Source organism: Papio anubis, chromosome 2 (genome assembly GCF_008728515.1).
Source record: "Papio anubis isolate 15944 chromosome 2, Panubis1.0, whole genome shotgun sequence".
Classification (NCBI taxonomy): domain Eukaryota; kingdom Metazoa; phylum Chordata; class Mammalia; order Primates; family Cercopithecidae; genus Papio; species Papio anubis.
In genome coordinates, this window is record NC_044977.1 from 107,451,158 (window position 1) to 107,473,347 (window position 22,190).

The 22,190-nt window shown below is 40.3% G+C and overlaps 1 protein-coding gene across 2 annotated transcripts in view; it reads left to right on the forward strand.

The window, feature by feature from the left end:
- Positions 1-22,190, forward strand: part of MCF2L2 (MCF.2 cell line derived transforming sequence-like 2) — a 253,043-nt gene that overhangs the window by 22,167 nt on the left and 208,686 nt on the right. For both annotated transcript variants that reach the window (XM_003894766.5, XM_021934624.2), the window contains exon 2: positions 16,912-16,995. In XM_003894766.5, the coding sequence (XP_003894815.3) occupies positions 16,912-16,995 (84 nt within the window). The remainder of the gene's footprint in view (positions 1-16,911; positions 16,996-22,190) is intronic.

A 22,190-nucleotide genomic window follows, 5' to 3' on the forward strand; every position in this document is an offset into this window, starting at 1 on the left:
GGAAATTTGATTTAAGTTAGATTTTGGTAACATTGACATTTTTTTTTTTCTCTGCAAAATATACTGTTTAGAGAATGAAAAGACAACCCACCAACTGGGGAAAAAATATTTGTGAATAGGCCGGGCATGGTGGCTCACACCTGTAATCCCAGCACTTTGGGAGGCCAAGGTGGGCAGATCACCTGAGGTCAGGAGTTTGAGACCAACCTGGTCAATGTGGTGAAACCCTGTCTCTACTAAAAATGCAAAAATTAGCCGGGCATGGTGGCGCGCACCTGTAGTCCCAGCTACTGGGGAGGCTGGGGCAAAAGAATGGCTTGAACCTGGGAGGCGGAGGTTGTAGTGAGCCGAGATCACACCACTGCACTCCAGCCTGGACAACAAGAGTGAAACTCTGTCTCAAAAAAAGAAAAAAGACTTGTGAATACCATATATGACAAAGGACTTGATCCAGAATGTATAAAAAGAACTCTCAAACTCAATAATAAAAAAACTCAAATGACCCAATTTAAAAATGGGCAAAAGATTTGAATGGATACTTTATCAAGGAAGATACAAGATATACAGATAGTAAAAAACACATGAAAATATGCTCAATATCAGTAGTCATCAGTGAAATTGCGTACCTGTTAGAGTGACTAAAAAAAATGACAATACCAAGTCATGGTGAAGATGACAAGGGACTGGATATCTTACATGCACTGTTGGTGGGAATGTTAAATGGTACAGCCATGTTGGAAAACAGTTGGCAGTTTCTTATAAAGTTAAACATACACTTAATATATGACTCAGTAATCGCAACCCAAGAAAACGAAAACTCACGGTCACTTAAAAATCTGTTCATGAATATCTATAGCAGTTTTATTCTTAATCACTAAAACCTAGAAGCAGGGCCAGGTGCATTGGTGGCTCATGCCTGTAATCCCAGCACTTTGGGAGGCTGAGGTGGGCGGATCACTTGAGGTCAGGAGTTCGAGACCAGCCTGGCCAACATGTTGAAACCCTGTCTCTACTAAAAATACAAAAATTAGCTGGGGCTGGTGGCTCGCGCCTGTAATCCCAGCTACTCAGGAGGCTGAGGCATGAGGATTGATTGAACCTGGGAGGCGGAGGTTGTGGTGAGCCGAGATCATGCCACTGTACTGCAGCCTGGACGACAGAGCGAGACCCTGTCTAAAAAAACAAAACTGGAAGCAACCCAAGTGTCCCTCACTGGGGAAGTGATCAACTGTGGTACATCTGTCCAGTGGAATATTCAATAATAAAAAGAAATGATTTATTGATACAGATGATAATATAAATACATCTGAAATGTATTATGCTAAGATAAAGATGTCAGAATCAAAAGGTACATACTGATCTTTCTATGATTTTGGGAAAAGGTAAAACTATAGGAGTGCAGTGATTGCCAAGGGTTAAGGGTGGGTGAGTGGTTTGACTACACAGGGGCGATCAACTATACTGTATCCTGATTGTGTTGATGCTTAAACAACTCTATGCATTTGTCAAAACTCATAGAACTGTATCCCCGAAAGAGTGACTTATACTATTGGTTAAAAAAACAATTTTAAGAAGAATTAGCAAAGAAAAATAATACAGAAAAAATAATACATGCTCATTGTTCAATATTTGGAAAATACAGAAAAGTACAAGAAAGAAAGTCTATAATCCCATTTTCTAATAATAATCACAGTTACCTTTTGAGCTATATCCCTCTAGCTCTTCGTTCCTTTGGCATTTTTACATAGTTAAGATGATATGATCTAGCTTTCTTTACATGTATCATACATATTACAGATAGAATTTTATAGATTATATTCTGCTTTTGAAAACTATACTATACATTCAATTATATTGTAAATTCTATTCAGACATCTCCATAGATAATATTTTAATGCTTTATAATTTTTTTGTTACGTGATTTTACCATAAATTATGTTGTTCATATAGGTTATTCCCAGTTTCCCAATGTTATTTTTAAGATGCAAGGAGCATCTTTAGTCAGAAATTTTTGCACACATTTCAGATTTTTTTTTTCTTTTTTTGAGATGGAGTCTCACACTGTCACCCAGGCTGGAGTGCAGTGGCGAGATTTCGGTTCACTGCAACCTCCGCCTCCCAGGTTCAAGTGATTCTCCTGCCTCAGCCTTCTGAGTAGCTGGGATTATAGGCGCCCACAAGCATGCCCGGCTAATTTTTTTGTATTTGTAGTAGAGACGGGCTTTCACCATGTTTGCCAGGCTGGTCTCGAACGCCTGACCTCGTGATCCACCCATCTCAGCCTCCCAAAGTATTGGGATTACAGGTGTGAGCCACCGTGCCCGGCCCATATTGTTGTTTTACAAGTAGAGTTCTAGAAAATATTGTGTTAGAGAGTGTAAGTGTTAAGTTTTTAAATATGTTTTGGTCAGATTGCCTTCTGGGAAACTTATACCCATCAACAGGATGTGGGGGTTCTTGCTTTCACTTGATCTGTTTATCAGCACTTGTGATTTTGTATGACATATGAGCTAATGACAGAACTTACTTGCAGGGTTGTTTTAAAAGAATGCATGTTAAGGGAATGATGCAGTATCTGTAATGTTAGTCTTCTAGTGATGCATATTTTTATTTTCTTATTTGAATTTTTGCTTGTTTGATAAATGTGTTTTTGTATTCATTTTAATTGAATTTTTAAAAATTATGAGTGAACTCTAATGATTTTAATATTTTATTAGCTGTTTTACTTTTTGCTTTGTGACTTGTTAATATTTGGCTTGGGACCAAGGCATTTGTGCATAAATTTTTTGAATGTTAAAGCTATTAAGCCTTTCTTAAGTTTATAGAAGGTTTTTTGTTCTCCAGTTTGCTGTTTATAATTTTGTTTTTGATGTCTTTTAACATACAAAGGTTTAAAATTGTATGTAGTCAAATCTATAGATCTTTTATTTTGTTATTTTGTAACCATCAGCTTAGCTGAGCCTCAAACCACTTTTTAAACATTTTTTTCTTCTTTCCCTTTTCCTCTTACCCCTGTCAGTTTCAAGATATAACTTTGAGACAAACTGCATGTATGTGCCTCTCATCTTAAAAGACAGCAATGGAATGTGCTGCGAACCTCCACTCCCTTTCCTTTCCCATACTATACTCTCATGCCTTATGAACATTTATTTGCCTAATGCTTATTAAGCACAGACCATGTGATCTTATCTGGTCATATTTTTTGTTAGAAGCTTCAGGAGTCAGATCCTAATAGGGACCAGGCACCTCCAGAATTCTCTCTTCAACAAAAGATTCCTTCGAGGATGGAACCCACAACCAGCTGAAGACTAATTTACAACCTGGCAGGATCCACGAAGGTGCCAGCCCCTTCACCAAATGAGACAATAATTCGAGGGCCACCGGAGCCACCTGAGCAAGTCACGCCACCTGGAATCTCGTAGCCGCATTTGCCTCTTCTACTTTCCGAGCCCTTTGTTTAAAAACCCGTGTGTTCCCTCCACAAATTTAAGAGTGGAATTGCTTTCTACTCTTCCCATGCTAGCACGGATATACAATCTTGCTCTGTCTTATCACAACTCGTCATTATTTTTGACTTAATTTGAGAAGCGGTGAGCGGCAAGACCCTTTTGCAGGTTACAATTTATTATATTGCTTTTATTTTATTTTATTTATTTTGAGACGGAGTCTCACTGTCATCCAGACTGGAGTGCAAGGGTGCGATCTCGGCTCATTGCAACCTCTGCCTCCCGGGTTCAAGCAATTCTCCTGCCTCAGCCTCCTAAGTATCTGGGATTACAGGTGCCCACCATACCCAATTAATTTTTATATTTTTGTTAGAGACGGGGTTTCACCATTTTGGCCAGGCTGGTCTTGAACTCCTGACCTCAGGTGATCTGCCCGCCTCAGCCTCCCAAAGTGCTGAGATTACAGGGATGAGCCACTGCTCCTGGCCTCTTCTGTTGCTTTTATATCCTTCCTCAAGTAAAGAATAAGTAAATAATCATCAGGGTTTTTTTTTTTTTTTTTTTTTTTTTAAAGTATCTTTTAGTGGTTTTATTTTTTTTTACACAACTTTTAAATTTCTGATATATATTTTTTGTAATTTTCTCAGTAGTATTTATTAAGTATTTCTTCATTGATTGGCAATGCCTCATTCTTTACATATTGTTATTTTTGAATTTATAATCTATTCCTGGGTCTTGTTTCATTCTTTGTATTTTATTAGTGCTAACATCATAACTTTAAAATATCTGCCAGGAGAAATTCTCTTTATCTAGCATTTGCTTTTTTTAAAAACCTTTTTTTTGAGACATGGTTTCCTTATGTTGCCTAGGCTTGTCTCAAACTCCTGGGCTACAGTGATCTCCTGCCTCAGCCTCTCAGTGTGCTAGGATTACAGGTGCGAGCCACTGTGCCTGGCCAAAAAAACATTTTCCTAACCCTTCTAGCCTTTTATATTCTTTCAAATAACTTGATAACGATTTCATTAATTCCCCTCATCTCCACAAACTTACTGTAATTTTAACAACAACAAAGAACTAGCTCTAATTAATCAACAGAGTAGTCTCTAATCTTAAAGTGCTTTCTAGTACAACTGCTTTGGGGAAACATTTGACAGATTCTTGTAAGTTAAATATACCCCTACCCTTTGACTCATCAATACCATTTCTCGATATTTGTCTGAGAGAAAGCTAAACATGTCTACACACAGGCCTTTACATGAAGGTTCATAGCAACTCCATTTAAAACAGTCCAAGTTGGGGAAAAACCTGAATGTCCGTCAGTAGGAGAATGAACAAGCAATAGCTGTCCATATGATGACATATAACTCAGCGATGAAAATGAACGAACTACTGATACCCACTGTGGATGAATCTCAAATGCATTATCCTGAGAGAAAGAAGCTAGACACAAAAGAATCAATACTGTATTTTTATACCATATGATGTTTTGGAACAGGCAATACTAGTCTCTCTCAAAAAAAATCACAATGGTGGTTGCCTGGGAACCAGGGTTGACTGGGAAGGGACTTGAAGGTGTCTTCCGGGGCTATGGAAATGTTCTACATCTTGAAAGAGGTATGGGTTACATGGATGTATTCTTTTGTCAAAGCTCATTGAAATGTATAGTTTAATATTTGTACATTTTTATCCCTCCCCCAAATAAAGTTAAAAACCTTTTTAAATAATAAAAAAAATGTCTTCCAGTTTCTCCTTGGCCAATTGCAAGGCTTACTCTGAAATTTTAGCTTGAATGATACAAATAAAGATGAGAAGTTTGTGTAAAAACATTTATTACTTGCTGATTGGCTATTTTGCATTGTACTCTTTCTTTAAATATGGAAGCACATTATTAATAAATACCATTAAGCATGAAGAACCAAAATAAAATGCATCAGGAAAGGCAGCCTCTCTCTCAGTATATCATACTTTCTGCATGGCACAGTTTGAAAGGTGAACTCGCTTTTCCCCAAGTGGTAGTAAGTAGAATCTTGATCATATTAGGACAGGCAAAGAATATCCTTCGTTTGAGATTCAGATTATACTTGCACCTGATCTTCAGGAGGAGTCCAGGAGACGCTGTACATCCTGTCTCAGGATCTGAACCTTTACCGTTTGCCATGTCAATCTAAGGTGCCTGCTCAGATAGTGAATCTTACTGGCTGCAGCGTTAAGCCTCTGGATTTTATTACTGGCAGCCTAGAGAGGTTAGAAGAGGAGGGTAGAATTGTGGCCTGGAATAAGTTTTTTGTTTTGTTTTGTTTGTTTGTTTGTTTTTTTAGAACATCCTTTAAAAAGTTTATCCTTATCATTTTATTTTAAATATCTGGTGGCCTGATTTGTGTCTCATGATGTGATGATGTGATACTTCTAAAAAAAAAATTCTGATTCTCACTGAAGCTAGGATGTCCCTCTCTGTCATCCCCCAGTTTTCCTTTTGTTTCTAAATGAGTACGTTTGATAATCTGCTGGGGCTGTAAACCTGTGAGCACTCACCAATCAAAAGGATCAGCTCTCAGCCATGAAATGACCTTGAGTGAACTTCAGGGAGATTAACTGGCAGAAAGGATTGAACATTTCTGTGTGAGTGCAGTGCCTAGAGAGAAATGGAGAGCGAGCAAGGTGGCACCGTTTCCTGGAATCCAGTGGTGGTCTGGTGCACGAAGTGTGAGCAGCAAGATCCTAGATACTCACCTTACACCTTGGTGCGGATAACAGAGGCAGAGATGAGGGCCTATCACCATTTAGTAGGAAGTTGCATCAGGCTAGAATATGTGGCAAAAAAAGGTAGTGTGGAAGCAATGATGCATGTGTTTTATGTATGTGTTTTATTTCTCCTCACTGTTAGCACAATGATTTAAAAGAAAGAAATTTTACATTAAAAAAATCGTATTTTGCAGTACTGTCTCAAGTTTTTTGTGAAGAATTTCTAAAATGACTTTTTTAAAAAGCATTAATTAGCTATTACAATATTGTAGATGGTCATTTATTGATATGTTCATAGGTAGATTCGTAATAAAAAGATACAATTTTCTGAAAAATTAGGTTGTAATATGGAATGTGTAAGTGTGAGCTTGTTTTGAAAGCCTACATATGTCTGCACATACATATACATGCACTGAGCATTGTATAACAATGAGATAACTGGTTAATTTTGGTTAAAGGAATACGTTTTACTTAATTTTGTTTGGTTGTATTTTCTATTTTTTAAAATTCCCAACATATCTTGCTTTTTTTCCAAGTGGTAGTAAGTAGGATCTTGGTCACTTCATGGCAGCAAAGAATATCCTTCATTTGAGAGTCAGATTGTACTTGTACCTGATCTTCAGGAGTTCAGGAGATGCTCTACATCCCATCTCAGGATCTGAACCTTTACCATTTCAATATTTCTATATTTCTTCTATGAAATGAAAGTGAAAATAAGAATCCAGGTTATGAAATTCATATTCCTGGAGAAAAATGTTAAGTCTGAAAGGCTTCATGTTAGATGCATGAACTGATAACAGACTGATGGTCTCAGAGTAGAAAAAGAAAAGCGCTTCCCTTCAGTGGGCTGGTGAGAAGAAACATCATTTCTAAGTGTGCTTTCCGTGTACTTGGAAGCCAGCAGGACAGATATTCTCAAAGCTGAAGCAACTACTTGTTTCTAAGACTGCTTCTTTTAGAAATGCACTTAGTGGTATGCTCCCACCTTTTGTTTGTTTGTTTGTTTGCCTTGAACATGTTTATAATACATTTATTCCCTTTGGATCACAGGCTAGAAAAGGTGATTAAAGCAAATGTCTTAGGCTCTCTCATTACCCTTCATACTTGGAACCTGTTTCTTCAAGAGTGGGAAGTTATTAAATGAAGTGTGCTTTAAAAATAATCATTGTTGCAGTATACTTTCTGATTGAGACATGATTCATAGTTATATACCATATACATATTTAGTATGTAATGCATAAATTATATTCTCAAAGGCAATGGCTATGATATATTTGCTACTTAGATAAGGACAACTTGTTAAATAGGTTTTGCTTTCCATATTTAAACGTGTGCTCACCTATGCATGCACACAAATCCTTACAAGACTTGAATTGAAGTGTATATGATTGCTCTGATTTTATGAAAATTAAATTATTACAAGGGCTTTCCAACTCTGTTAGTAGTGAGGAGAGGAAATAATTTGAAAGAAGAATAAGAATTGCCAAATCCTAAGCTCACAGCATTATATATGCCTTATTTTTTTCCCTACTAAAGAAGATTATGAAATGTTCACCTGTATTCTTTAGCTGTCAGTCATTTTATTCTGTGACTCAAGACAACAATGAAAGGTTGAGTATGTTAATGTAAGTTTTGTGAGTATCTGAAAGACCTTTCTGACATTACTGCAGCATTATGTTCATGAGATACTGTCAGTTGCCTTTTCGGACTAAAGTAACACTGATTCCTTGGGATTAGGGGAATGAAACTAGAGATAACACGCTGATTGAAATATGCGTTAATAAAGACCCATAGTTTATGTAATTGTTCGGGGGTCAAGGAGGGTTAGCAACTGGAGGTTTGCTTTTCCACTGACTGTCCCCCCTCCCTTTTTTCTCTTTTTAAAGAAAAAAGTATATTTATAATATATATTATTATAAGTATATTATATTAATATTATAAAATGAATGCTTCTAAGAGTAGCACCAGCTGCTGTAACAAACACCCAAATTTCAATGGATTAATAGATTCCAACACACTGTCCTCTGTCAGAGAGCTGTTTTCTCTCAGTGTTTTAGGGACCTTGGCTGCCTCTATCTTGTGGGTCTGCCATTTGCTATACTTGGAGTTGTCACCTTGCAGCCTGGGAGAGGGAAGAGAGAGTGGCGAAAGCAAACTTGTTTTTTAAATACCCCAGCTTAGAAGTGAAACATCATTTTTGCTTACCTCCCATTGGCATTCAGTCACATCACCATAACTGAAGGTAAAGGGGTGGGTGGGAGATTGAGGCCCTGGCTAGGCAACTGCCTTTCAGTGGTAAAGCTACCGTATGGAAGAGGATCTGTGACATTCTAATGGGCAGCGAGCCATCTCTGCTTCAATAGCTCATTGCAATTCAACTTAAGCAGTACCTCTATACATACATATATAAAAATATAAACAACATTCTGTTCTGTATCTCACTTTCTTTTTAAAAAACTTAATATATTTTAAACCTCCTTTCCTGTCAGTAGCATAGATATATCTGATTTTATTTAATGCCTCCATTGTATTCTGTTATATGGCTTTATCATCATTTATTTAACCAATCCTCTATTAATGGTCATTTGCAACAAAAGAACAAGCTATAATAAACATCTTTGAACCCATTTATTTTGTACTCGTATTAGTATTACCTTAGAAATCCCTAGACATGGAATTTCTTGGCTAAAATGCTGCATATTTAATATTTTGACAGTTATTTTTAAATTAATCAATGGAAAGATTGTACCTATTTATACTTTCACCCATAGATAATCTGCCTACGCTCTTACCAACCCAATCTTATTCATTGTTAAGATAATCACTAATCCATCAGGCAGAAAATATCTCGTTTTGTTTTAATTTACATTTCTTTATCCATGGTTTGAATGTATGTGTCCCTCCAAAATTCATATGTTGAAACCTAACCACCAAGGTGACGGTATTAGAAAGTGGGGCCTCTGGGAGGTGGACAGGTCATGAGGAATCTACCTTTGTGAATGGAATTAGTGCCCTTATAAAAGAAGCTTCAGACAGCTGCCTCCCTCTTCCATCTCTCCTGCCATGTGAGGACTCAGCATACGTCCCTTTTACCCTTCCACCATGTGAGGATGCAGCAAGAATGCACTATCTTGGAAGCAGAGGGAAGTCCTTGCCAGACACTGAATCTGCTAGTGCCTTGACCTTAGACTTCCCAGTCTCCAGAACTGTGAGAAATAAAATTTCTACATTTGTAAATTACTCAGTCGAAGTATTTTGTTATAGCAGCAAGAACAGACTAAGACATGTGGTTAAACATGTTTTGATATAAATTTATTGGCTATATTTCTTCTATCAATTGTCTGTTTCCAGTCTGTGCCTATTATATTAGTTTCCTGTGTCTGCTGTAACAAATGACCACAAAACTTGATGGCTTACAACAACAGAAATTAATTTTTTTCACAGTCCTAGAGGCCACAAGTCCACCATCAACGTGCTGGTAGGGCCACTCTCTAGAAGCTCTGGGGATGATTCCGTTTCTTGTCTCTTCTGGCTTCTGGGGGCTCTGGCTATTTCTTGGCTTGTGGTTGCATCTCCATCTTCACATGGTTTTCTCTGTGTTTCTGTCTCCTTCTGTTTCTCTGTCTAATCTCCTTTCTCGTCTCATCATACTATATCATATTATTGTATGTATACTGAATATACAGTAATGATAATAATTATTATTGTTTTGTCCATATACTGTTTCCAACCCCTAGGTTTCACTGGTTATGGGCCAGTGATATGTGAATTAATAATAAATATATACATAATCCATAAGTCATTATTCCATAAAATATATTTTTTCTTGTCTTCATGTCAGCAAAAACAGTGTTGGTATAGCTGAGATTTTCACTTTGAACTGTTGAGAACAGTGATCTAAAGTCAATGTGATCTAAGTAAAATGTAATTGTGTTTAACAAGTTCAAACTTTGACTATATTTGCATGATGAATTACAAAAAGAAAAGTAAGAGCATTGATGCTTGGTTCTATTGGACTGGATATATAATTACCAAAGAATCTACATTATCATGCTATGAGAGAGGAAGGATTTCTCAAGTTAATTCATTTGTTTTTTCTCTTATCTAAGCACTTCCGCAGTTCAAATCCTCCCTGCACTCTGAAGCAGTGTGTGTCCCTGATGTCAGCAGTGGCGCAACCCACAAACCACCCTAGCATTTGGATGCGGTCGCATTTTCTTTTGAGGACATAGACCAAGAGCTCTGAAGTATTTCCCTGGGTCTGAGCAGCGTTCAAAGAGTAGATTTCCAGGGCTATGTGCACCTGCCAGCGCTGAGCACTGGACCATGAGTGCCCGGGGCAGCCAAGTGTTCTTTAATACGTATGTTCATGGGGGTAGGGTGTGAGATGCTGAGCCCTCCAAAGTGAGGGTCTGGGCAGGGGTGCCACAAGGAACTCTCTGGAGGTGGTGGGAGGGAAATATTCCATTTCTTTTTTCTTTTTTTTTTTTTTTTTTTCTGAGACGACATCTTGCTCTGTTGCCCAGGCTGGAGTGCAGTGGCATGATCACAGCTCACTGCAACCTCCACCTCCCAGGTTCAAGTGATTCTCCTGCCTCAGCCTCCTAAGTAGCTGGGATTACACGCACGTGCCACAACGCTGGCTAATTTTTGTATTTTTAGTGGAGTTTCACCATATTGGCCAGGCTGATCTCAAACTCCTGACCTCAGGTGATCCTCCCACCTCGGCCTCCCAAAGTGTTGGGATTACAGGCATAAGCCACTGCACCCTGCCAAATACTCCATTTCTTGATCTGTTTGATGGTTACATCAGTGTATATTTGTCAAAATTCCTCAAATTGTATGCTTAAGGCTTTGTGCACTGTATTGCATGTAAATTATACTTCAATAAAGTACCAATAGCATAAAAAATAAAGGCTACCAGTGCATATTTTTCTGTAAGTAAACTAAAGGGGTAACCACATATCATTCCATCACTTTAACACAACTGTTTCATATATTCTTTTCTCATACGCCCACACATAAGTGCATAAACATATCACACACTTGGCTTTTTCTTTCTTTTTTAAAATCTGGCTATAATCTCACCATTTGTAGGATTTTTGTGTCCTTGACATTGTATCTTAAATATTTTTCGATGGATGTGGTCTTTATACTTGTATAATGATTGCTTCCATTTTTTCACTCTGGTAAAAATATTACAGTCTACACTGTTACATATAAAGTTTTTATTATGTTCTTGTGATATATTTTCAGATATAGGATGAGTGCATAAAATATTATGGAGATTTTAATGACTATAATGGTTAAGATGTTGGACTTTGGAGGTCAGAATGAGCTGGGTTCAAGTTCTGGATCTGCATGATCTTGGACAAGCTACTTCAAATCTAGTTCAATATCACCCTTAGAGTTGTTCTGAGGATTAAATGAGGTCACATATATAAAGTATCTGGTATGGAATCAACCACATAAGTGCCCAGGGATCACCAGATAAAAGATTGAGAAACTACTTTTCACAAGGATGCTACCTGCTTCACTCCCTGAGGTTATGCAGAAGCACTGATTTTCCATTATAACCCCAGCATTGTGTATTAGAATCTCAATTATTTTATGGATGAAACGAGATATTCTATTGCTGTTTAAGTTTCCTTTGTTGACGACTAGGAAGTTGGACATGTTCTAGTGTTCTTGATTTTTAAAATCTTTAAATTTCCTTCTAAACAATTATTCTGTCTGCTTTCAAAAGCCTTTACTTCATTATTTGTTATGGATAAGACAAAAGTCACTATTATAGGGCAGGTTAAGCATCGCTATAGCACAGGAGCCAGTAAAAGAAGGAAATATGTCTGTGTTATTTCTGACCTGGCCAATAAAACAGAGTGGTGAAATGCATTATGCCTCATGGGCTGGCTTTTTGTACCAGCCCAGCAACTGCTGTCTCTGAGCCTCTGGTCCAGAGTTTCCTCAGTGGTCAAATCTAGTCTAGTTGTGGACGTAGGAGGGTGGGGCAGGCTGGAGGATGTTCATTTGAGGGTTAGGGCACATCCCTTTTCTGTCATTGTGCAATGAATTCAACTAGTTAATCTGTGACATGCAAAGTTAGTGTCGAGCTCACAGCTGGTGCCCTATTCATGTTATTAACAGGTACGGTCTTTACACAGCGCCTGAGAGCGGAGATCCTGGTTCATGGCTTGTTACGCGTTGTTGCAGACTCAGTTGTTGGGATCTAGTTTGATGAACTGGCAGACGCTTCTGTTCCTTCTGTCCCCTTGATTCTCTGGGCAAACAAAACAGTAATGTCACAGGGTCTGCCAAACTTGGGGGAGCTGTTCTCTGCTCCAGACCATACCTTTTCCCCCTTAACCTAGGTATTTATTTATTTAGTTCTTTTTTTTCCCCCTCAGATCATACTTGAATCTTTTTTTTTTTTTTTTTTTTTTTTTTTTTTGAGACGGAGTCTTGCTCTGTCACCCAGGCTGGAGTGCAGTGGCGCGATCTCGGCTCACTACAAACTCCGCCTCCTGGGCATACTTGAATCTTTTAAATCACAGTGTGACAGAAATTTCAGAAGAGCAAGAGTGGGGGGCTAAGGGTTTCACTGCCCTTTATCCCTTATCCATTGCAGCAATCAGTGTTGAGATGTCATCAGCCCTGTTTCCTGCCCTCTGTTGTAAGGAGGATGACTCCAATCATTAGCAAAGGTCCTGGCCCCAGAGCACATGCTGCTCTCTCAGCCTGGGAAGTGGGCAACACAGGGATATTACTTGCTGGCTGCAGTGGAATTCCCGTGGGACATGCTGGACTATTATTTCATTGCCTGAGTCTGGAGGCTGTGTGTGGCCTTTGATACCACCTGTATTTCTGGAATTGTGGGGCCAGGGTAAAATAGAGTCACACTTCTGTGTACTTATCAAGGATAGAAAAGAGACAAGTTTTTCCCTAGTGTATTTGTTTGCCCAGGATAGAAATTGTGTTGAAATTGAATTATCACTTCCCTTTGCCTTATGTGGGTAACAGAGGCAAGTTTCTGCCAGGCATGATGGCTCACACCTGTAATCCCAGCACTTTGGGAGGCCGAGGCGGAAGTTGGAGACCAGCCTGACCAACATGGAGAAACCCTGTCTCTACTAAAAATACAAAATTAGCCGGGCATGGTGGTGCATGCCTGTAATCCCAGCTACTCGGGTGGCTGAGGCAGGAGAATCGCTTGAACCCGGGAGGTGGAGGTTGCAGTGAGCCGAGATTGCGCCATTGTACTCCATCCTGGGCAACAAGAGCGAAACTCTGCCTCAAAAAAAAAAAAAAAAAAAAAAAGAGAGACAAGTTTCTCCCTAATCTAAGCAAGCCAAAAATGGCAAAGAACAAGCGGGAAGCCTCCACAGACTTCTGTGAGGCTGGGGCAGATGTGTAACAGGCACCAGCGCCTTGGTGGGTCACGGTTCTGCTCACCTTTTCCTGGGAGAAGGAAAAACCCTTTTACTGGTGAGAACACTAAGACTCAGAGTGTACTTGCCCTGATCACCTATCTAGAAGGTGGCAGAAAGTGCCTTTGCATGCAAGTCTGTCTGAATCTGAAGCAGGTCCTTTCCCATTGCAGTGGAGGTGTTCTTTTAGAACCAAACAATTCTTGCACTTCCTCCCCTACCTACCTATACAGGAGTGGGAGGCAGGGCCTGCCAGCCGCAGGGCGGTCTTTCTATCTGTTTTGGTATAGAGCATAAGTGTGCCTACTGGGGGCAGAACAGAGCATGCCCTATTCCAACAGGCCCACAGTGTCAGGCAACTGAAGACTGGGTGTATCTGCAGTCATCTCCATCATGAGTCAGAGGATGAGTCCAAGAAAGCCTCATGATCTGTTGCAGCTGGCCAGGTTGGGTCATGTGGCTCCTTTGCTAGGAAGACTTCAGGGATAACCATGTCACTTCCTGGCTGGAGACCAAGCACTCTCAGCAAAACCTGTACTCAAAGCAAAGCAGCTCATTGCTATTCTTAGAAAAACAAATTATGAATTTTAGTCCTGTTCATTTGATAGCCACAGGAGGCTGGTGAGAAAGGTCTCTGTCGGGGGATGGAGGGATGGGCAAACCTCAGATTCCCACGACACTAGTCAGCCTTTCAGGGTTGCAGAAGCCTTTGCAACTCAAGGCCAAGCCAAGGTCTGGGAATTCTATCAAGCGTGGCTGAGGTTGGCCCTCTTAGAGTCAGGTGATCCGGGCACTACAGTTATTTGTTGCATAACTGCAGGCAAGTTCAGGAACTCTCTGGGTCTCCATGTTGTTGTTTGAAAAATGAGATGGTGTGGGGATGGTTGACTTCGCTAATGTCTGTTCCCCTTTCAGATCTTACATCTTTAAAATGTTTAATTTAAAGCTCACCTCAAATATTAACATACAAGAACAGTAAATTACACCTTATGATATTTGTTTTTCTCTGAGTTCATCATCTCTTAAATATGCTTGCTTGGCCAGGCGTGGTGGCTTGTGCCTCTGATTCTAGCACTTTGGGAGCCCAAGGCAGGAGGACTGCTTGAGCACAGGAGGTCAAGTCTGCAGTGAGCTATGATTATGCCACTGCACTCTAGTCTGGGTGACAGAGCAAGATCCTACATCTTAAAAAAATAAAAATAAAAAAATGCCCAGGTATGAACAAATGATAAGGAAGCTCTATTTCTGAGTATGCCACTTTCCTAGACTGCTGGGAGATTATACTCTGAAAAACTATTTAATTACATAACTTCTGTTTCTGCTGAAATTCTCTATGTTGTTGTCTACTTGTGTTTTACATTTTATTACAGAAAATTTGAAATGTAGCAAGAGAATTATGTAACAAACCCCTGTGGACCCATCAACCAGCTTCAACAATTATCTACATTTTGTCAATCATGTTTCATCTACCCCCCACTTCCACCCCATGCATACTTTTGGCAAAGGGGAGTGGCTGGAGTATTTGTAAGCAAATCTCAGACTTCATATCATTTCACTGTTAAATGCTTCAATTTGTGTTTCTAACAGAGAAGGCCCCCCTTTGTATAAAATATGACTACCATGCCATTATTACACCCACTGAATTAACAGTGACGAAGGAGTTCTTTGAACTTTTAGTGAATTCAGGGTGGAAGTGGTATTGGGATTAAGAAGCCCTGGTCTGGATTTATCCGCTTTATCCAAAACAATGGGAGAATTCACTGAAGGGGATCTTGGGGCTTAAGCTGGCACTTGGCCCACCCCTTACGAGACTTTCAGAAAGCAAATTTCGGAAAGACCTGTCTGTTCAGAACAATGGATATAACTAGCATTTGCTCAGCACCCTCTGTGTACATCTCCATATATATTATCTCCTTTAACCTCCACACCAAAAAGCTGAGAGTAGAAACCAAGGCTCAAGGAGGACCTTCCCAAATATTAACTTCTGATTGGTCAACACTAGAATATCATAATGTTACTGAACCAATAGGAAATTCCCCATACTGAATCATAGGAAATTCCCACCTAGCATCAGAGCACAGGTTATTGGGTTCATGCCTTAATCTAACCGGATGTTTAACTCCTGTAGCAACAATAACCAGTTCATTCATTTTTTATTGTTGTTTGGTTTTTTTGTTTTGTTTGTTTTGAGACAGGGTCTCCATCTGTTGCCCAGGCTGTAGTGCAGTGGCACAGTCATGGCTAACAGCAGCCTCAAACTCCTAGACTCAAGAGATCCTCCTGCCTCAGCCTCCCAGGTAGCTGGGATGACAGGCATACACCAGCATGTCTGGCTAATTTTTTAATTTTTTGTGGAGATAAGATCTTACTCTGTTGACCAGGCTGGTCTCAAACTTCTGGCCTCTAGCAGTCCTCCTGCCTGGGCCTCAGTACCCAGTTACCAGTTTATTCTTTAAGATTCCCCGGGAAATAGTTAAATGAAGATAATATCTTAGGCAGACAGAACATGAAAATGCCTTCCTCTCTTCAGCCCAGGTTGAAGGATTCCAGGCAGTCCTCCCCTCTCTCTAATTCGCTTTCCCCAAATGGATATGAGGGCAAATCACAAGGCTTATAAGTCATTTTCTAGGGTTAGAGGACCTTTGTAGATTTGTGCTTGAAAGGATTGGATTTTTTGCATTGGAAACCTATAACTTATTATTCAGTTAGGAGAATCTTTAAATAGAAAACTGAAAAAGTGCCTCCTTATATACATTTAGTAGTAGGAAGAGGCCCCTTAAAGTATTCTGGGAGGGGGAAAAAAGGAATGGAGATAAGGTGGGGAGGAAGGAAGTGAGGTAGGGAGGAAAATAAAAATTAAAGAACCCTCATGAATCCCAGATTGATTTTATGACCTGTTTTGAAAGGAGCTCTAGTAACTTATATTGTTTGTGTTTAAAGTGTCCTTCTGCAGACCCAAAGTTGTAGGCAAATACCTGCTTTCGTAATCAGATCATCCAGCAGGTTTACTGTGAAGCTACTGAAGCTTAAACTTCAGGGTTCTTTCCTTGTATTGGTCCCTCCCAAAGCCTTGGTAGGGGCTCTAGAAATGTGTTCCCCGCTCAGACGCATAAACTCCAAAGCACACAAACCCAGATACAGCCCTGGATCTCAGGAATCAAGTTCTCAAGGGAATGATGTGCCAGAACCATCTCTTGATAAGTCCCAGATTTCCCAATAGTACAGCTTGCCTTTATTTCTTTTTAATTTCTTCTTGTAATTTGCACATATTTAACCCCCTTTGTATTTCATTTGTGCAGATGAAATTATGCAGCAGGAAGTCAGGCCCTTGATGGCGGTGGAGATAATAGAACAACTTCACAGACAATTTGCCATTCTTTCAGGTAAGGAGGACATTCATTTGCATTTCCAAATTTTGATGGGGGTGGGGGGTCTTGATGGGAAGGCCCAACCTCTTGAACCTTGAGGAATATTATACTCAAATCTTACTCACCCCTTAGGCCTCACCCGGGACTAGAACAGGCTGAGGCCTATCCTGCCAGAAGAGGGTGGGATCTCATATATATTATTACCTTTGCTGTTCAGTGCAATCTGATCTTTCCCAAAGGAGCACATTTCTTTGTGGTTGTAAATAATAGAGCTGAAAAGATTTTGAGGAAAGAAAAAGAGATAACTACTGACATCAGCTGCCACCATGATGTTCTTCCAATGTTCCTGTTGGATGTTCTTCCAAGATGCCTCCTTAAAAAGGTCTAAGTTCTAAGGGTTCCCAAATGTTGCTGAGGTTATTTGTTCTCTGGGAGAACTGTCTTCTATTCTTAGCTCATTTAAGGGGATTTCCATTAAGCATTTAATTGGGAATGAAGAGAAACTGTTCTGACTAAAAGTCTAGCATTTTTTGAGCCTAGACACAACCCTGAAAGGCTGTCATGACTTGAATATTGTTCTTTCTTATTCGCCTAGCTAAGGGTGACATGACTTTAATTACTAAAACTAGAAGTAGATGCCAAACCCCAAATTGTAGTTAGACCCAACTTAGAGAATGAAGTGGTGACATTAGATGTCCTTAGTATATAACATGGAGGGATAAAGTGGCAAGTTACTATTTTCAACTTTTACATCTCTTCTGAAAAAAACAACAAAGCCATCTTAGTTACATCACAGAGAGAATATGTAGTTGGTGTGAATTTTATTCTACAACATGGGATGTAAAAAAAAAGTCCCATCTCTTTCTTTTCTCCAAATCACACTTAATCTGCTCCAGGCTCCTCATACCACTGATTTGAAGGAGATGCGAACTCAGTTACTATTGGGATACTTCTCCCAACCCCAGCATTGCCTCCTGGGTGGCAACATCTTACATAATCCAGGACATTCTGGGGGAATTCTCTGGTCTTTCCTCCACATTAGTCACTGCTCACATAGTCACTGAAAGCTCCATAAATACAGGGTCCTCCTTTTTCTTCTTTCTGTCTGTATTGCCAATACTTAGATCAGAGACTAGAACATAAAAGGTGCTCAGTGCAAAAATATCCAAGTCCCTGTGGTCTATTCTGTGAGGCCCGTGGTCTCCCTGCTCCCCAAATGCCTAGTTAGGCACCATTGGTCCCTGTGGGAGGACATAACCAGCCTCCTGAAGGCTCATAGCTTCCCATTGTGAGTCTAGGCTTGCGCAAGACAAAAGGCAGAATGGGGTCTGTCCTCTGGGTTCCTGGAAGCTGTTGCTGTGGCCCTACCACAGAAGGCTCCAAGACCACCATGCAGCTCAAGGTCTGGAATGGATGACAGGGTGGGCTGGGGTCGGGTAGATTCCTAGAGCCTCAGACTAAAGCTCTAAGGCCTCAATGCATGATTCTGGCCTATATAATTACGCAATGGCTCATCTCAGGAATCAGTCTAGTGACTGATTAATTAATACATTTATGATCCAAATTTATCTCCTTTGAGTATTATTGAGGCATTTCTTTCTGTTCTTATGACTTAGAGGCAATATAGAAAAAACATGAACTGGTATCAGACAGCTCCAGATATGAATTTGGATTCTGTACTTACTAGCAGCGTCACCTTGGGCAGCTTACTTCTCTAAGCCTCAGTTTCCTTATCTGTATGATGGGATTATTGTAACTTTTTTTTTTTTGAAATGTACTCTTGCTCTGTCATCCAGGCTGGAGTGCAATAGGACAATCTCAGCTCACTGCAACCTCCACCTCCCAGGTTCAAGTGATTATCCTGCCTCAGCCTCCTGAGTTGCTGGGATTATAGGGACCCGCCATCATGCCTGGCTAATTTTTGTGTTTTTGTAGAGATGGGGTTTCACTATGTTGGCCAGGCCGGTCTTGAATTCCTGACCTCAGGTGGTCCACCTGTCTCAGCCTCTTAAAGCACTGGGATTACAGGCGTGAGCCACCGCACCCAGCCAGTAATTTTGAGGATTAAATGACATAATGTATGAAAAATGCTTAGTATTGCAACTGCTAAATAAGTGTTTCTCTTTTTTTCCGATATCTTTTATAGTGCTAAATAAGTGTTTCTCTTTTTTGCTGATACATTTTTATAGTTCTATAAAATGTTTATTTTGGGGTTCTATTACAAGTAAGATAGTTTTTATAAGGAACTGAAGTCATGCTCACATAATTATGGTATACAATGCCACCATTGATTAGGAATAGAGAGGATTGTCACTCCTTAACGTAGAACAGAGAACTGTGGAAACACACACTGGGCACAGAATACACTTCTGCTTTAGGAAGGTACTTTGACCATAATAAAGATAACCCTTCATTTCTGAGTTTCTTTTGTCATTTAAGTTTGTCTTCTTTTTTCTTCTCTTTTCCTTTTTTTTTTTTTTTTTTTTGAGACATGGTCTCGCTTTATTGCCCAGGCTGGGGTGCAGCGGCACAGTCTTGGCTCACTGCAGCCTTGGACCTCTCAGGCTCAAGTGATCCTCCTACCTCAGCCTCCTGAGTAACTGAGACTACAGGCAGGCACTGGCACACACCATCATGCCCAGCTAATTTTTAAATTTTTTGAAGAGATGGGGTTTTGCCATGTTGCCCAGGCTGGTCTGGAACTCCTGGGCTCAAACAATCTTTCCATCTCAGTCTCCCAAAGTGCTGGGATTACAGGCGTGAGCCAGCACGTCCAGCCCAAATTTGCCTTTCTTATGAAGGAGAAGCATGGATTCGCTGTGATAGTAATTACAGCCTTGCAAGCCTGCAGGAATAGCGGCAGCCGTGGGTCTCTCTGAGTCAGCACTTTGTTTGGAATCAGAGGCCTGCTTTTCATCTTTAACCATCTCTCTTTTTCTGGCAGAAACAGCAGGTGTCAGCAAGGAGGCTGTTGTGGGGGCCAGTACAGTTGTTGTAAAACAGAAATCTCTCTAATTAGGTCTTTTCCCATGGCTGTGGTAGCCTAAGAGCTGCAGTCTCAGCCCCAACTCGCAGCAGTTTCCTTTTCCTGATTCAGGCAAGTAAGGTAAATATTTTCCCTACAAAATTTTCTACCAATTTCATTGATCTCTGGAAGGAGCCAGAGGCCCTGTCAACCAGCAAAGCTGTGAAGGAGAAGATAGAGCCTTTTCCTCAATGCAGCTCTAGCTGCCTAGTCTGCTGAACTGTGCATGTGTTCCCACGGCTGGTAGAAGAGCAGAGGCTCATTACATGAAGCCTGACCCAGATTTGTGGCCCAATGGTTTGCAGCCTTGAAGCCTGTGGGCAGGGCCACCAGCGGGAATTGGATATTGACCGGGGCTGGGACCTCTGGGAGCTCTGACATTGGAAGACACCTGCATGTTCACAGTGAACTTGGGATATTTCTAAATTCAGGGCTTAGCTAGGAAACGAGAGTATAACCTGGTTAGTGTGGTGGAAACATTCTGGGCTTTGGACTCAGACAATTCTGGGTTCACATTCCAACACAACCAGTAGGTGGCTCCGAACCTTGGTTTTTCATCTGTAAGAAGAAAAGTGCTCAGCATGGTATCTGACTACCAGGGAACTTAACCTCTGAGACTTGTTGGTTTGTTTTTTCAACTGCATAACGAGGTCTGAAGATAGAAACTCTTGGTATTGGATCAGAGGCTCGATGACATTAAGGTTGACATCTTTATGATTCTCTTGATGTTTTCTTCTTACTTGTCAACTCTTGATTCAAGGTGGCTGCTGCAATTCCAGACATCAGGTCAGTGTCCAAAGCAGGAAGAAGGAGAAGGAAAATGCTGGCTTCTTCAGTTCCGTTTGTAGAAACTCTTGGCTGCCTTCTGCTTATGTCTTATTCTAGAATTATGTCACACAGCCATTCCCTGGCAGCAAGAGAATCTCAGAAGGCAAGCATTTAGCTTTCTAACTGCCACAGGAGATGGTGGTCAGGGAAAAGGGGATTGGGAGTGAATTAGCCATTTATCAACATTTGCCACAGCTCCTTTCCTTTAATTATAAGGAATTGTCCTTTTAGCTTTATCTTGATGGTTGTTTCCCACTTGGAATTACTGTGTCTGAATCTCTCTCTTTCACTTTCTCTCCCTCTTTGCTCCCTTTCTCTGCCTCTGTCTTGTGGCAGCTTGAATCCTTTTGAAAGTAATTGATGAAGAAATCAACTGCTCAATACTCTTAGGCTTGTAGAGTCCCCAGTTTCCCCTCATACACACCAATGAAGCCCAGGTTTGGTGGTGGGTAGGGCTCCCAGGGGTGAGTGGGGGACTCCTACCTGAAACAATGGAGAACGTCAAACCAAGGAAGAGATCAGAGCCCCAACTCCTAACTTACCTATGGAGCTAGTGACTTGAAACCTGGGCGGTGAGAACCAAGGGTGATATCTAGAGCAGGACTGTTTAATAGACATACAGTGTGGCCCACACGTGTACTTTAAAATTTTATAGTAACCATATTTAAAAGGTTAAAATAAATGGATACAATGAATTTTAATAATATATTTTAAAATTACCCATATCTGAAATAATATTTTCACATGTACTCAATATTCAACATTATTGAGATTTTACCTTTTTTATTCTAAATCTTTGAAATCTAGTTCGCATTATATACTTACAGCATATCTCAGTTTGGACTGGTTACATTTCAAGTGCTTCATAGTCACATGTGTCTAGTGCAGGTGAGAGGGAAGGTTCTCAGTCATGTTTGACTGAATATCTCCTTTTTATAACAAAAGATTTGTATTGCCCTCTGCCATCCTAACATGAAATTTATACATACTATAACTTGTATCTGCAAGGGTGGGCTCAACAACTACAACAAACAGACTCCAAAGGGTATAGGGCTCCAACTGTAACCACCCAAGGAGTTGACCTTGCCTGCTGCCCAGACAGAGCCAGGGGAATTGCAATAGAGAAAGAGTAATTCATGCAGAGCCGGTTGTGTGGGAGACTGGAGGTTTGTTATTACTCAAATCAGTCTCCCCGAGCATTCAGGGAGCAGAGTTTTTAAGGATAACTTGGTGGGTGGGGGAAAGCCAGTGAGCCAGGAGTGCTGATTGGCCAGAGATGAAATCACAGGGAGTTGGACCTGTCTTCTTGTGTTTAGTCAGTTCTGGGTGGGGGCCACAAGATCAGATGAGCCAATTT